The sequence below is a fragment of the Boeremia exigua genome (assembly GCF_020726555.1).
Source record: "Boeremia exigua strain MPI-SDFR-AT-0100 chromosome Unknown C7974scaffold_4, whole genome shotgun sequence".
Taxonomy (NCBI): domain Eukaryota; kingdom Fungi; phylum Ascomycota; class Dothideomycetes; order Pleosporales; family Didymellaceae; genus Boeremia; species Boeremia exigua.
The window spans coordinates 994001-1006866 of record NW_025763521.1 but is presented as its reverse complement, the minus strand read 5'-3'; the positions used below and the strand labels follow the sequence as shown (position 1 = coordinate 1006866).

Here is a 12866-nt window from a genome sequence, read left to right as displayed (position 1 = left end):
GCCACTCGTACAATCCTCACGGACCATCATCGTCTGAGCCCTACCATTAGACTCGGCGGATTTACGAGTCATGCTGGCACGCTATTCGCATGAGCACCAGATATTCATTAGCTCTTGGAGGACCCTCAAATTGAGGCTCTGCGGGACGAACGTGTTTGCTTGATTAATAATGAATACACATGTGTGAGAGTTGTCAGCGGTTTCAGGCTACGTAGGGCTTGGATCTTGTCGAAAGTAACTTGCATGGCATGCATCACGTCAAAGTAAAACCACCGTTTAGAGTCGAACAATTCGATTCGGTCCATGAGTTGAGTCAATGGAAACGTGTTAAATATTAAATCCAGCCATTGCAGGCCCGTGTCCTGTCCCAGCCAATGACACCCTCAGTGAATGTATCGGAACTCCGGGTGTCTGTATCCAAGATCCCTGATCTCCTCCTCGTTCAAGCCGTTGAGGCGGTGATCGCGCCTCCCCAGGTCGCGCTGCTTGTTCTCCCACTTCGAGTAGATGATACCCGCAATAGCCAAGATCAAAACACAGATCTGACCAACCAAGTTGATGGTGTGGCCCGTTGGGTATTTCGGCGCGTCCTTGGAGATGTATGTCCAGGTCGAAAGAATACCACCAGCCGTGCCGAGCGTGACAACGTAGGCGGTTGATACGGCGCGTACAGACGGGTTGCCGGCGTTGTTGGTCGCCCAGGCGAGGAAACCGGGACCGCCGGGGAATGCACCGATTGTGATCAGGAAGATGCCACCGTAGCGCACGTTAGGATCGGTGACCCAGCGAAGAATGGCGAAGCCGGCGATGGCGGGGATGGTGAACACGGCGAGGAAGATACCGCGGCGGTTGGTCTTGTCGCTGGCGAACGCGATGCCGATTGCTACGAGACACGCGCAGACGTACGGGGGAACGGAGTAGAGCTGGGCCTTGGTGGCTGTCCAGCCAAGATCCCTCAGGATGGTGGGCTATGTCGAACGTTAGCACTGGTGACATGATGATAGTCTCCGAACTTACCATGAACAGAGAGATACCCTGGACGGTGATGTTGATGAAGAAAAAACCGAACGCGCAGATGTAGTTGGTGATGTTGAGCACCGCCCGCTTCACATGGCGAGGTTGGACCTTCTCGTGCTCTCCGGCTCCAGTCTTTGAAACCAAACGATCGTGCGCAATCCTTCGCTCGCGTTCGTTCAAAAACCAGCACTCCCCTGGACTTGTCGGCATCAAGAAGGGTGAGCCGAGTCCAACAAGGAGAGTGAAGAGACCTTCGAAGAAGAAGATGTTGCGCCACGTGTGGATAATCATGCCGGATGCACCCCATGCAGGAATTCGGGCTAATCTATGGAAGCTCTGTTAGACCATTTGTAGTAGAACCAGTCCTCGTCAACTTACCCTGTAGCTAAGAGTCCACCGAAAGCACCAGCCATACTGGCAGCCGAGACGTAGATACCGATACGGAACAACAGCTCGTTGCGCTTGTAAAAGCAAGTGATGAAGAACGCAAGACCACTGTATCATGTGAGCTAGTGCAATGTGTGTTGACGAAGGACACTTACGGCATAACACCACCTTCAAAGACACCAAGCATGGCTCGAGCAGCCAGCAAGCCTTCGAAGCTCTGAACGAAAGCTGTGCAAAGCGAGACAAAGCCGAAGCCAACGACTAGCAACGGCAAGTACCATTTCGGACCAATCTTCTTCAAAAGAATATTTGATGGCACTGGATTTGTGAGTTATGCGAACTGTAAAGCATGAGAGATGGGGACTCACCTTCGACAAACATGTAGACAATGTAAAAGACCGAGGTAACCCAATTGAATCGATAGCCAACAAGATTCAAGTCGGTTGCCATACCCTGGATACGTGCATTTCCGACGTTCGCACTTTGAAAGTTAGAACATACGGGTGGCGAATATCGATTCGAACATACCGGTCAAGGAAACACAGCAAGTAGAGGAACGTGGTCAGCGGCACGATGACTCTGTCCAGCTTGCGTCGGACAGCTGTCTCCTCCTCCTCAGTCCAGGTGAACTCATCAGTGGAGCGGTCACTTGGTGAGGTGGCTCCGCCCTCAACTGAATCTTTCACGTTAGCTATTGGCAGTGATCCCTCGAATGCGTAACTTACAGAGCGTAGTGTCCCCCTTCTCTCCGGTTTCGGACTCATACTGCGCCATGATGATGAAGTCTACTGAATTGCTCTGATGGGGGAGAGTCGGACAATATCTATGAAAACTTCTCTTTTACAGTAATGCGCCGTGGACCCACACAGCTTAGTCCGTGAGTCAGGGGTCTAAATCGTCAGTCTGGGGTAAAGGATCTGGGGAAGAGCACAGTCCATATAAGGTGGCCATCCGTCACGGCTCGCTACATAGCGCTCCCCGACGGAACCACGGCGTTGAATCAGAATCTGGATGTAAGATTCGGCAGTTGCTCTGAGGCAGAAAACAATCATTTTGGGCTTCAACTTGGCTTCGACTAGCTCCGAACGGCCTTTCTCCCGCGGCATGGGGCATGTGTTGCAACAGGGCCTTTTTATGGTGCTCATGCTTGCCGAGTCCATACAAGACCTGTCACTGGCGCCACAAGATCAGAGCGGTGCCCTCTTTGGCTGGGCGGTTTGCGGGGCAGCTCCTTGGCTGGCAAGGTTTGACGGTTATAACGCATGGATAGCGGCTGCGGCACTCAATCATTCTGAGCGCCTCCTCTTGGCACTGTGGGACATACGAAGGAGGAGGAAGCAAGTTCGGCAGATGCACGAGTATCAACTGAGATCGCGACTTGCAATACCTCGGGATTCGGAATGATGTTGGTAGTTTCATGCTTTGAGATGCCTGTCGTGGGCGGACTGATTCACGCGCGGCCGGCGTGAGGAGTCTTGTGGATCCAGGGTTTTCTTCGGCACGACGACTACGTCAATCGTCAATTGAGCAAGGCTGCCAAGCAGCCGCCACGATTGTCGGTATGTACACAGTGTGATCTTGCCAGTAGCAGCTGACCAATAAAATGCATACTCATGCTGTCTGTCTTGTGCTGTTAACACGTCGAGTCGTTGAAGGGCCGGGAAAAGACCCAGCCATCATCGCGAAGTCTTTGGGTCACCCTGCATCAAATTAACATTAACTTCCGTCAAGACAAACACCACAAATATGTCACTCCGTCGACCTGCTACTTCAAACTGCTCGTCAGACTTTCCCAAGCCTCGCTTGAATCATCTGTCCAGTTCCTTCGTTGTGTCCGACAGGATGAGTAGTGCACCAGCAACTCGTGCATACAGCGCGTATTAGGTAGACAGCTTGGCTAGCTTACGCAGCCTCCATGGCATGTGGTTTGTCCTTCACGGCAGTTGGATCTGGACGAGTACCCTCGGTTCCGGTAACCGGGTCTCGTGACCTCACCTGTTTAGATGCCTCCCCGAGGTGTTGTACGACGTTTTCTGTTGCGCGCACATTGACTGCTTCCCTCTCCTGTCCGAAGTTGTCTCCACATTCTCCACAACTTCGGATGAGTATGCGTTATCGTAGTCGGTCCGGCACAGCAGTGCCTTTCAAGGTTCGCTTCGCAGCTCCCCTTTCTGGTCAGAAGTATTCGCTGGTGACCTACAAGTCTTCGCTGTACGTACATCGTTGCGCTCCTCCAGGAGCGCCCACACATGTTCTTTGACCTGTCGCTGCAGATCATCTGTATCCTCTTCCGCTTCTTCTCGCTTTCATTGTAGCTTCACCGCAGCATTTGCTACATCCTTATCTCATAACCTCTAGCTTCTTAGGAATATAGGGACCGTCCGTGTCGCCACCATCACTGCGAGCTGCACAGATCACCACGGTCCACTCGCACCGCAAATGGTACCTTAACTTGGATAGGCAGGCAAGCGGTGTCCGACAATCTCATTATCACTGGACAGATTGCACGTTTGCGATCCTGCAACGACCTGTTCTTCTCTGTCTTGACTTACTCTCGGATAGTCCATGTCGATCGATGCGTTCGTCTGTACCTATCCCTTTCCATCGAACGGCAGACCGCCATTAACGTGTTGGGCTCATCTGCACCTGGGTGGAGACAACGGAGACGCTGGAGGTTGCAAGTAAACAATCCGTCAATTTTGTTGAATTGCACACAGCAGACAACAATTGGGCTAGGTCCAGACGCGCTATCGACGAGGCATTTATAGGTCAATTTCTGCTTCGTCGTCATTGCGATTATCTCAACTATCGCACCTTCTCTGGGTCTGTCATAATGCTCCGTGCGTTTTCATTCCAACGAGCAGAAGAGCGGTCTGTATAGGTGGGGACATTTTGGTTTGAAGCTGTATTAGGTTCACAATACTTAAGAGCTATGCGTCTTTGCATATACACGTAAGGCAACTGGACGTTGGGTAATGATTGCCCTATTAAGGCTGACTTCTCGATTGATACCGCCGCAGCCAGGTATCATGATGCAATACTATGTACAGAACAATGCATGACTGATGATGCGCCGATGAACGCCCAGCTAATGCCAATCGTCCACGCCCTATTTCGTGAACGTCTTAGTCCTTCCAGCAACTTCTTTCTGTGCCCTCGGCAACCCCTTCGGCGCATCTGCAAGACCTGCGAAGCCCTGGAAGCCCTTCTTTTTCTTCTCCTTCTTGTCCTTCTTCCTGTCCCTTGCGTCCTTCTTTGCCTGCTCGTCCGCGGCATGCAGGACCGTGGGCGCGCTGGCGTAGTCAAAAGCAGCTTCACCAGTAGCTTCAAGCACCGCAGCTTGCGCCTCCAGCTTCTTCTGTTTTTTATCGGCTTTGCGGGCTGCTTTGCGGGCTGATCGCGCTGCTGCTTCGTCGTCTTCCTCGATTTCGCCATCGAGCATAATCTCATTGTTGACCATGGGATCCAGTGCGGGCTTGGCCTGATCTTCGGGCCCTGAGGCTTCTGCCCGCTTCCTCTTCTTACCGCCGAGCTGCTTCACAACGAACATGTCGGTTCTCTGGTCCTCTTGTGGTCTTTCATCCTTGGTAAGATACTGTGGCTTCTCTTTTGGTGTGTTCGCCTCGGACTTGGCGTTGGCCTCGGCAAATATTTCCGCGGTGAGTGGTGGTAATGGAAGGGCGAGTGCGATGTCGAGAATTCGTTGGCGATCAGACGTCGATGGTGTAGTCGACAATGTGCCCCAGAAATCTGATGACGACATTCTAGTTGCTGGTACAGCAACGTCGCTGAGTAATGGTGCCGGTGCAGCAGGTATAGCAGCAGGTACGGGTGCAGTCGCTTTTGGAGGATCAGATGCGTACTTCGCTACTTTCTCTGCTTCTTTCATGTCGGCGATCTTGGTAAGAACATCGTTCAGCTCAGGTCCCTCAAGGCCCTCCTCTTTCGCCCGTGTAATAACTCCTATAAGTTCATCCGCGTGAGCCCGAACGATGTGCGAGACGTGCTGGATGGCGGTAAAGAGTGCCGGCTTGTCTAGGGGCATCATTCGAGCTATACTGAACAACGCGTGGTTTGGCATGATGAAGAAGGTGCTCTCGTCGTTTTTCCGGCTTAAGCTGTCGCGCCACTCGTGCACTGCCCTAAATACAGCAAACTGCTGTGACGTGAATGTGACAGGCGATTTTGAGACGACCTTGTGCCAGCCAACAGGTCCGAGACCCAGCTCGCGATCGTATATTGGGTGCTCGTACCGCTGCAGGGCGTACTCCTTCGATTTTTCTTGTACATCATGCACCTTGTTCCTCTCAGCGTCGGAGAAGTCCGACTTCTCAACTAGCTCGTTCCGCATTTTGTCGTAGATATACAGTAAGAAGTGGGTATCTGCGCGAGCGTAATCGAAGAGCTCCTGGCTGAGTGGTCGTGTTCGCCAGTCCGCCATCTGGTACTGCTTCTGCGCTTTGAAGCTGACATGTCTCTCAAGCAGGTATGCTAGGCTTGCGCCCGGGTAACCTAGAGATCGAGCAGCATGGTATGTGTCGAACAGACCAACCAGGTAGAGTCCAAGATCGCGTTGAAGCCAAATGACGTCCATGAACGATCCGTGCAAAACCTTCAGAATGCTAGGATCTGCGAAGACTTCGTTTAGACATTCCAGCTTCCGCCTCCAAGGCATCAGTGTATCCACTATCCAGTCCTTGTCGCGCGTACTGATCTGCATCAAAGAGACCATGCCAATGTAAGAGCGGTTGTCGTGATGTTCCAGGTCGATAGCAATTTCTTTCGCCTCTCTCAGTTCAGTCAACATGTCGTCGACCGCCTCGGGCGTGTCAACAAATGTAGCGGTGGTTTCCCCGAATGGCTGGTATTGCTTTGGTTCCGCATGTTGGTAAACAGTTTGCGGATATTCGTAGGTTTCGATTTCGGTCTGGTATGGGTGCGGGTACTGTTCTCGGCCTTTGCTGTCTTTGAAGGTCTTCAAACATTCCTCAAGTGGTATCTTTGCATGGGGCTTTGTGACTAGCAATGGGCGAAAGGGACCAGTTTCGTCATTCGTTGGCACATGGTCAAACGTGAGCTGTGGCTTTGAGAGGTGCTTCTTTTCGGCGATGTTGGGTCGTGGCTTTGTGGCAGCCTGTGCTCTGTCAGTCTTTGCTCATAGAATATACACAAATTTTCCCTACCGGATCCGCGCTGGGGCTCAATCGCTTCACAACTCCCGTGTATTCGTCGAGACTTATGTCCGCCTTCTCAAGCAAGCTGTCGATGACATCAACGACCGCCCTCCAGTTGCCGTCTATGGATTCGACGTCGGGTAGCTTGGGACCTACGGCGTCCGAGCTTGCGGCAGCGCTTTCAAGAAGGCGTTGCGCAAGCTGGAGAAGGCGCTCATTCTGCGCATCGAGGGCTGCAGCAACATCTGGATCGAGTGATCGCTGGAAAGCGATGTCTGTGCCTGCAATGCGAGTAGCCGACCGCGTTGTCGAGACTAAAGCCTGGGAAATGTCGTCCTGGAGTGCTTTGAATGATTCCATGACTCTTCACTAGTTGTGCATGCTCTGACGGTGGGTTGAGTGGCGTTGTACAGCACAACGTCCGTACTGACGCAGGCGATGTCGTAGCTAGGAAATGCGCTTGTCGCAACTTTCGAAGAAGTCGCAGAAATTCAATGTCTTGGCGCAACGCTATCGATAAGAGCTGCAGGCAGGCGCGACCTTCACTCGCCGCCGGTGGGTCTCTCTCCGTTCTGCACCAACATCATGTCTGCATCATTAGCGCCAGAGTGCAACGAGGTCAAAGAGTACGAAAGCTTTTTTCTCTGTATAACAAGCAGCTGCTGACCTTGGAAGAAAATATGACAACTGCTTCCTCAAATGGTATAGCGAGAGTAGGTTATTTTTCAGTTCAATTGTCAGATGAGCTTTGCTAACAATGTATCAAGAGTTTTTGAGGGGTACGTCGACAACAGATGAATGCAAGCCTATGTTCGATCAGTACGAGAAGTGTCTTTCAGTATGTTATACCATTTACCTACACAAGAGTTTAAATTGATCCCGGCTGTAGAAAGCACTCTCCGAGCGAGGTATCGACAAAATGCTGAAGGAAGTCCGGGATGACAACAGGGACAATGATGCCGAACATATGAAGCCGGTCAGTCCGACGTAAATGGTCACCAGGACCATTGCTAACGAGAGCTGTAGAAACGGTAGACTATATCGCTTCTAAGTGCAGGCTCATAGCTGTACAACACTACGCATCCGAAGATAACGACGTGAGTTCTGAAACCAGTCACGCATGTACGATACGATACCCATGTATATTCCATCTAGCTCTTCAAATATATTGTATTTCGAACCCCACTGTAGTCAGACCGTTCTTGGTTTTCATTGACCGTTCTATGGCATCGTTTCATTCAAGAAAGAGTAACGGGTCCCATCTTTTTTCTATAACACCCGTCAACACTGTTCGTGTTTAGGTATATCGAGCAGCTACAAGATGTTGTTTGATCTCACGATGTTTCTCAGATGATCCACATCAACAACGCGCTAACATCCCTGTCGACGTCATGACGGGATAGCTTCGACTAAATCTTAAGCTCCATCCATCCGCGCAGCATTAACCTCACTTCATTCTCTCCCAAATCAGCCCAATTCATATCCAAAATGGCTACCAAAATCGGCCTCGGTGTTCCCATGCCTCTCCTTGCACCCGCGACAGCAACCTGGGCCGCGCCCTTTGCAGCCTATTATGTTTTCCTGCAGAACCGCATTGTGTACCACCGACTCACCACCGAGACATTTATGGGCGACTCGACAGACAGCACACAAGGAACCAAGGATCCTCTTTACGTTGCGACGCGGGCGCAGCTCAACTTCGCTGAGAACGTGCCGCTTGCACTGGCCATTGCGCTGCTTGCTGAGTTGAATGGGGCGAACCGGTATGTCAACAGTTTGGCACATGGATCGAACCTCATACTTACCATTGCGAAGCACATACCTGAACTGGGCACTTGGTACCCTGTTCGCGCTTAGAATTAGTCACGTCGAGCTTGGACTCATGAGACAGAACTCAATGGGCCCTGGGCGCATCATAGGATACTACGGGTCACAGGGTGTGCTTGTCGCATTGGCTGGATATACTGCGTATCTGGTGAAGGATTTTCTACAAATCGCTGCATAATTGCAGCTTACGCAATACACGGGACAGCAGGACACGGCTCATGCAAGAATACGAGATGCGAAATGACGGTCGATCAAGAATAGGCGCATAGGATGTCCGAGTATAATGTATGTGTAGGAAAAAATATGTACAGAATATTGCTATTCACGTTTGTGTCGGCATGATCGTCCATCCGCTATGAACGAGAGGGTAGTAAGACCATGATCAGGTGGTACCGACTCCGAATGGTCGAGATCAGATCAGGCTCAGGGATTTGGCCGTCTGCCAACCACGAACAGCCTCGAGCTTACGGTACTAATCTCTCAGCGTACAGGTACTGAACTCCACAATCTCCACAGCAGCTTCAAGCCATCAAAAGAAGTTGGTTTGCCCCTGAAGAACCCAGTCACAGGGATCGAGCAGACCATAGCCGTGGCTGATCTTGTGCAGGAGGGTATCTTGTCCAATGTACGTTACCCAAGCTCCTGGCCCTAGTTGTATCTCGATCGCCCTATCCGATCCAGCCAGAGTTGGCGACGAACGGGTGTTTGATGACGAACAAGCCAGCAAGAGGCCCTTAGAGGCTACCACGGAGCTCAGCTTGATCTGCTCGTCATCAAAAATTTGTCTGTTACCAACTCTGGTTCGAGAGTGGCGGTGATCTGTGTACTGTTGGCGACAATGCTCTTGTGCACAACGATGTTCCATCGATGCTGTCCTCGTTGACCATGGGCTGGTCCATGCTCTGATTTCTGTCTTTGAGACCATTGGGGTTCTCCTTGAGAAGACGCTTCCAAGTCTGGTCAGGAGGCAGTGAGACGGCATGTCTCAGGTCGCGGCCTCAGGGACAGTGCCGTAGGAGGCCCAAGATCACAGGCGAGATGAACTCGTGTGCTTCATTGGCATAGGAGCACTTCTCACTGCTGCTAATCTCGATAGCAGGACGTGCAGGCGCAATTATGGCAAGGGTCGAGGCGGCCAAAAGCTTACACTTGATCATGATTAAATGGAGATGTACGACTGAAAAGAGTGTGTGATGATGAAACAAGATGAATGGATGTACGACGTCAGGACTTCATGGAGACGAGATTATCTGCGTACATTCCTGATCCTCAACGTGAATTCTGGGCAAATCGGGTGCATCATACGCCTATACCGAAGCTACAAAGGAGTTCTCGTCCGTTGGTGACTATGGATCAACCGCGATAGCTACCTGGGTTATGGAGAGATGAGTAACATCTTAGTGACCGGAAGGATTTCCGAATCTTGTCCTCTGTAGGACAGATCTTCCCGTTGTACTTGTTGATGTGTTGAGGCTACAATGTATTTGATAGGGCTGATTACTTTGAGTACCAAGGTACCTTTTTGGTCCTCGGAATGGACGGTTCTCGCCTCCGTGATCGTCGCAACCTCAAAACTTAGTAGCACCAGCCAGTCACTGGGGACATCGTAGTGATGGAAGGAACCTCTAATGTTGCAAGCGTGTTGTGGGTGAAGTCGTCAGAGAGGACAGAAGAAGCCTGATTCGATTTGAGGCTCCGCGCCAAGCTACTCTTTCGAGTGCCTTGCTGCTGCGCCATCACCCACCATTGGCCAGATACCCGCCATCCACACCAACTCCCACGCCTCTATCTGCACCTCTTTCGGGCATAGGGTGCTTCGTCATACGTCTACCTGTCTTTACCCCCCAGTTTCGCGAACCGTGCGCAACCGTGTTTCCCAACTATTCCAGCAGAGCTCCATCGGCGGCGGCAATGGAGGCTGCATCTGCACGCATGGCCGCCCGCGACCGCTATGGCGCGTTTGGCGAAGCCCCCTCTTCGCCGCTGCAGCGCTTCATCTGTACGAATACGGCAATTGTGGTTTGGCCGATGTAGGCGACTGACCGTAACAGTGCAGGCGTGCGACCCTCAGAACTTCGAGCCAAATCTCGCGCTGAATCTCGAAATCACCGACCTGATCAACCAAAAGAAAGGCTCTGCGTATGAATACACCACCCAGTGGACGGAACAGGCGGCTCACGGATATGCAGACCCCGCGAAGCAGCCGTGTCGATAGTACACTATGTCAACCACCGCAATCAGAACGTGGCCTTGCTTGCGCTCAGCGTACGGACAGCTACCCCGCCTACTCGACCTACCGCTCACCAACTTCTAGCTCCTCGATATTTGCGTCAAGAACTGCGGCTATCCGTTCCACCTCCAAATCAGTACCAAGGAGTTCCTCAACGAGCTCGTTCGTCGCTTCCCCGAGCGCCCACCGGTGCACTCCTCGCGCGTACAGAACCGAATCCTCGAATTGATCGAAGAGTGGCGGCAGACAATATGTCAGACTTCGCGGTACAAGGATGACTTGGGTTTCGTCAGGGACATGCACAGACTTTTGAGCTACAAAGGATACATGTTTCCGGAAGTACGCAAGGAGGATGCTGCTGTGTTGAATCCCAGTGATGTGCGTTGGGCTATTGTGATGGGAGTAGGAATACGCTAATTCCAGGCAGAACCTTCGATCCGCAGACGAAATGGAAGCAGAAGAACGAGAAGCGCAATCTGCTAAGCTCCAAGAGCTAATTCGCCGTGGAGGACCCCAAGACTTGCAAGAAGCCAATAAGCTTATGAAAGTAATGGCTGGCTACGACCAAAGGAATAAGACAGATTGGCGAGCAAAGGCCGCAGAGGAAGTCGGTAAGATTCAACAGAAAGCCAGAATTCTCGAAGAGATGTTGCAGGGATACAAGCCTGGAGACCAGCTCAAAGAGGGGGACGTCTTTGAAGAGCTTGCCAGTGCTCTGCAGAACGCGCAGCCGAAGATCCACAAGATGTGTGAAGAAGATTCGGAAGACACAGAAGCCGTCGCCAAGCTGTTCGAAATCAACGACAGCATACATCGCACTATACAAAGATACAAGTTAATCAAGGACGGGGATATCGAGGGCGCAAACAAGATCCCACAGGGCACACTAGGACGAAGTGGCGCTGGAGTCTCGAAGGGTGCGAACAACCAATTGAACCTCATCGATTTTGGTGATCCAGAGCCTGCATCAGCTCCTGCAGCGGCAGAATCCTCGGGTGCTGCTCCAGCACAGCCCGCTGGCAAGGGCAATGCTCTGGAGGACGATTTGTTAGGGTTGTCCCTGGCCGGTGACAGCTATGGCCAGTCAGGCAGCATCTCGCTCGGTGCTTCGAACGGATCGGTGCTTGGTCTTTCAGGAGTTCCCGTTCCACAGCAGCAAAAGGCATCTAACCAGGCCATCACCGATCTTTTCTCATCAGGATCACGGTCAACACCGCCTCCGCAACAAATCTCCTCACCAACGCCTTCTGCTACATTCTCGTCTAGCTCCATTCAGCCCTCGCGAACGCCAGATCCATTCGCGGCTCTCACATCGACGCCTCGCCAGGGCTCACCATTCCAGTATCAACAGTCAATCAAGCCACCAGCGCCAGCATCTGCCGCTGTTGACCTCTTAGGGGGTGATATCCTTGGACCGACGTCCAATCTGGCTCAAAGCAGTACAAGCGCAGCTAATGATGACGATGAGTGGACCTTTGCTTCTTCGGTGCCAGACAGCTCGAAGGAAATTACTGTCGTCAATTCGAGCATCAACGTGCTCTTCAGCATTTCGCGCGAGACTGATACAACCCTCTACATCAACTCTCGAGTATCGAACAACACACCTCTACCGATCTCTGGTCTGACACTTCAGGTTGCAGCATCAAAGGTAAGCAAACAGGAGTTGCAACACAACACATCGAGCTAACGCGGTAAAGGGAGCGCAACTGCAACTCGAGCCTCAGTCCGGTGTTACACTGGCACCTAACCAGAAAAACGGGATCACACAGAACATACGGGTGAACAATGTACAAAGAGGGAACGGGAGCAGCGTGAAGATGCGGTGGAAGGCATCTTACTCCCTTGGCGGGCAGCAGAAGAGTGAACAGGGCGAGATTGCCAGCTTGGGCGTCTCATAGGAGGCTCGGCACAACCGTCGGAAAAGACAGATACCATTTTTATGCCTGTAGTATAAAAAGAACCGCCGATTGAGCGCTTCTCCCTGCCTACATTTTATCTGTACACGATGTGCAATTTGAGGCATGTCATGGGTCCCTGGCTCCTTACATGGGTGGGGAATCTAGTCAGCAAACTAACAAATTCCCTTGTCCGTGCCGGATTCACGGATTAGTTTAATAAAATTCCCCGTCCATGGCTCAGCCTCACTAGCGTCATCGATAATTGACGTGCAGTCAATCATCATCGTTTGCCCCTCCAAGCCTCTGTAACCCCACCACAACGCACAGCTCAGA

The 12866-nt window shown here is 51.8% G+C and overlaps 5 protein-coding genes across 5 annotated transcripts; 3 read left to right on the top strand and 2 right to left on the bottom strand.

Moving 5' to 3' along the window:
* Positions 1–318: 318 nt before the first annotated feature.
* C7974DRAFT_147580 (major facilitator superfamily domain-containing protein) lies at positions 319–2343 on the bottom strand. Its single transcript, XM_046135704.1, has 7 exons — positions 2130–2343; positions 1933–2083; positions 1773–1885; positions 1560–1722; positions 1396–1512; positions 1018–1342; positions 319–968 (listed from the first exon to the last, which is right to left on the bottom strand). Exons 1-7 carry the CDS (start codon positions 2176–2178, stop codon positions 384–386), a joined length of 1503 nt encoding a protein of 500 aa, XP_045998962.1. The 5' UTR covers positions 2179–2343; the 3' UTR covers positions 319–383.
* A 1968-nt stretch (positions 2344–4311) lies between these two features.
* C7974DRAFT_390145 (exosome complex exonuclease-like protein Rrp6) lies at positions 4312–7020 on the bottom strand. The gene is made up of 2 exons (XM_046141446.1): positions 6588–7020; positions 4312–6538 (listed from the first exon to the last, which is right to left on the bottom strand). Exons 1-2 carry the CDS (start codon positions 6936–6938, stop codon positions 4514–4516), a joined length of 2376 nt encoding a protein of 791 aa, XP_045998961.1. The 5' UTR covers positions 6939–7020; the 3' UTR covers positions 4312–4513.
* A 116-nt stretch (positions 7021–7136) lies between these two features.
* Positions 7137–7818, top strand: C7974DRAFT_147428 (mitochondrial distribution/morphology family 35/apoptosis). The gene is made up of 4 exons (XM_046135702.1): positions 7137–7204; positions 7254–7291; positions 7346–7416; positions 7468–7818. The coding sequence occupies exons 1-4, from the start codon at positions 7164–7166 to the stop codon at positions 7567–7569; spliced, it is 252 nt and encodes an 83-aa protein (XP_045998960.1). The 5' UTR covers positions 7137–7163; the 3' UTR covers positions 7570–7818.
* A 248-nt stretch (positions 7819–8066) lies between these two features.
* C7974DRAFT_306421 (membrane-associated, eicosanoid/glutathione metabolism protein) lies at positions 8067–8583 on the top strand (the record flags this gene model as incomplete). The annotated part of the gene is made up of 2 exons (XM_046138080.1): positions 8067–8341; positions 8394–8583. 2 exons carry the CDS (start codon positions 8067–8069, stop codon positions 8581–8583), a joined length of 465 nt encoding a protein of 154 aa, XP_045998959.1.
* Positions 8584–10160: 1577 nt separating this feature from the next.
* On the top strand, positions 10161–12797 carry C7974DRAFT_390135 (VHS domain-containing protein). The gene is made up of 6 exons (XM_046141445.1): positions 10161–10404; positions 10457–10544; positions 10595–10670; positions 10720–11013; positions 11063–12283; positions 12333–12797. The coding sequence occupies exons 1-6, from the start codon at positions 10317–10319 to the stop codon at positions 12531–12533; spliced, it is 1968 nt and encodes a 655-aa protein (XP_045998958.1). The 5' UTR covers positions 10161–10316; the 3' UTR covers positions 12534–12797.
* Positions 12798–12866: the final 69 nt, after the last annotated feature.

Excerpts from the sequence above, each read along its gene's own strand:
- C7974DRAFT_147580 (XM_046135704.1), bottom strand. The coding sequence starts at position 2,178 with ATGGCGCAGTATGAGTCCGAAACCGGAGAGAAGGGGGACACTACGCTC. Across the intron at positions 1,886-1,932 it reads TTGCTGTGTTTCCTTGACCG|TGCGAACGTCGGAAATGCAC; the intron begins GTATGTTCGAAT and ends TAACTTTCAAAG. Across the intron at positions 969-1,017 it reads AGGGTATCTCTCTGTTCATG|CCCACCATCCTGAGGGATCT; the intron begins GTAAGTTCGGAG and ends CGTTCGACATAG.
- C7974DRAFT_390145 (XM_046141446.1), bottom strand. The coding sequence starts at position 6,938 with ATGGAATCATTCAAAGCACTCCAGGACGACATTTCCCAGGCTTTAGTC. Across the intron at positions 6,539-6,587 it reads TGAGCCCCAGCGCGGATCCG|GCTGCCACAAAGCCACGACC; the intron begins GTAGGGAAAATT and ends GACAGAGCACAG.
- C7974DRAFT_147428 (XM_046135702.1), top strand. The coding sequence starts at position 7,164 with ATGTCTGCATCATTAGCGCCAGAGTGCAACGAGGTCAAAGA. Across the intron at positions 7,205-7,253 it reads GAGTGCAACGAGGTCAAAGA|AAAATATGACAACTGCTTCC; the intron begins GTACGAAAGCTT and ends TGACCTTGGAAG. Across the intron at positions 7,292-7,345 it reads CCTCAAATGGTATAGCGAGA|AGTTTTTGAGGGGTACGTCG; the intron begins GTAGGTTATTTT and ends CAATGTATCAAG.
- C7974DRAFT_390135 (XM_046141445.1), top strand. The coding sequence starts at position 10,317 with ATGGAGGCTGCATCTGCACGCATGGCCGCCCGCGACCGCTATGGCGCG. Across the intron at positions 10,405-10,456 it reads GCCGCTGCAGCGCTTCATCT|TGCAGGCGTGCGACCCTCAG; the intron begins GTACGAATACGG and ends TGACCGTAACAG. Across the intron at positions 12,284-12,332 it reads TTCAGGTTGCAGCATCAAAG|GGAGCGCAACTGCAACTCGA; the intron begins GTAAGCAAACAG and ends AACGCGGTAAAG.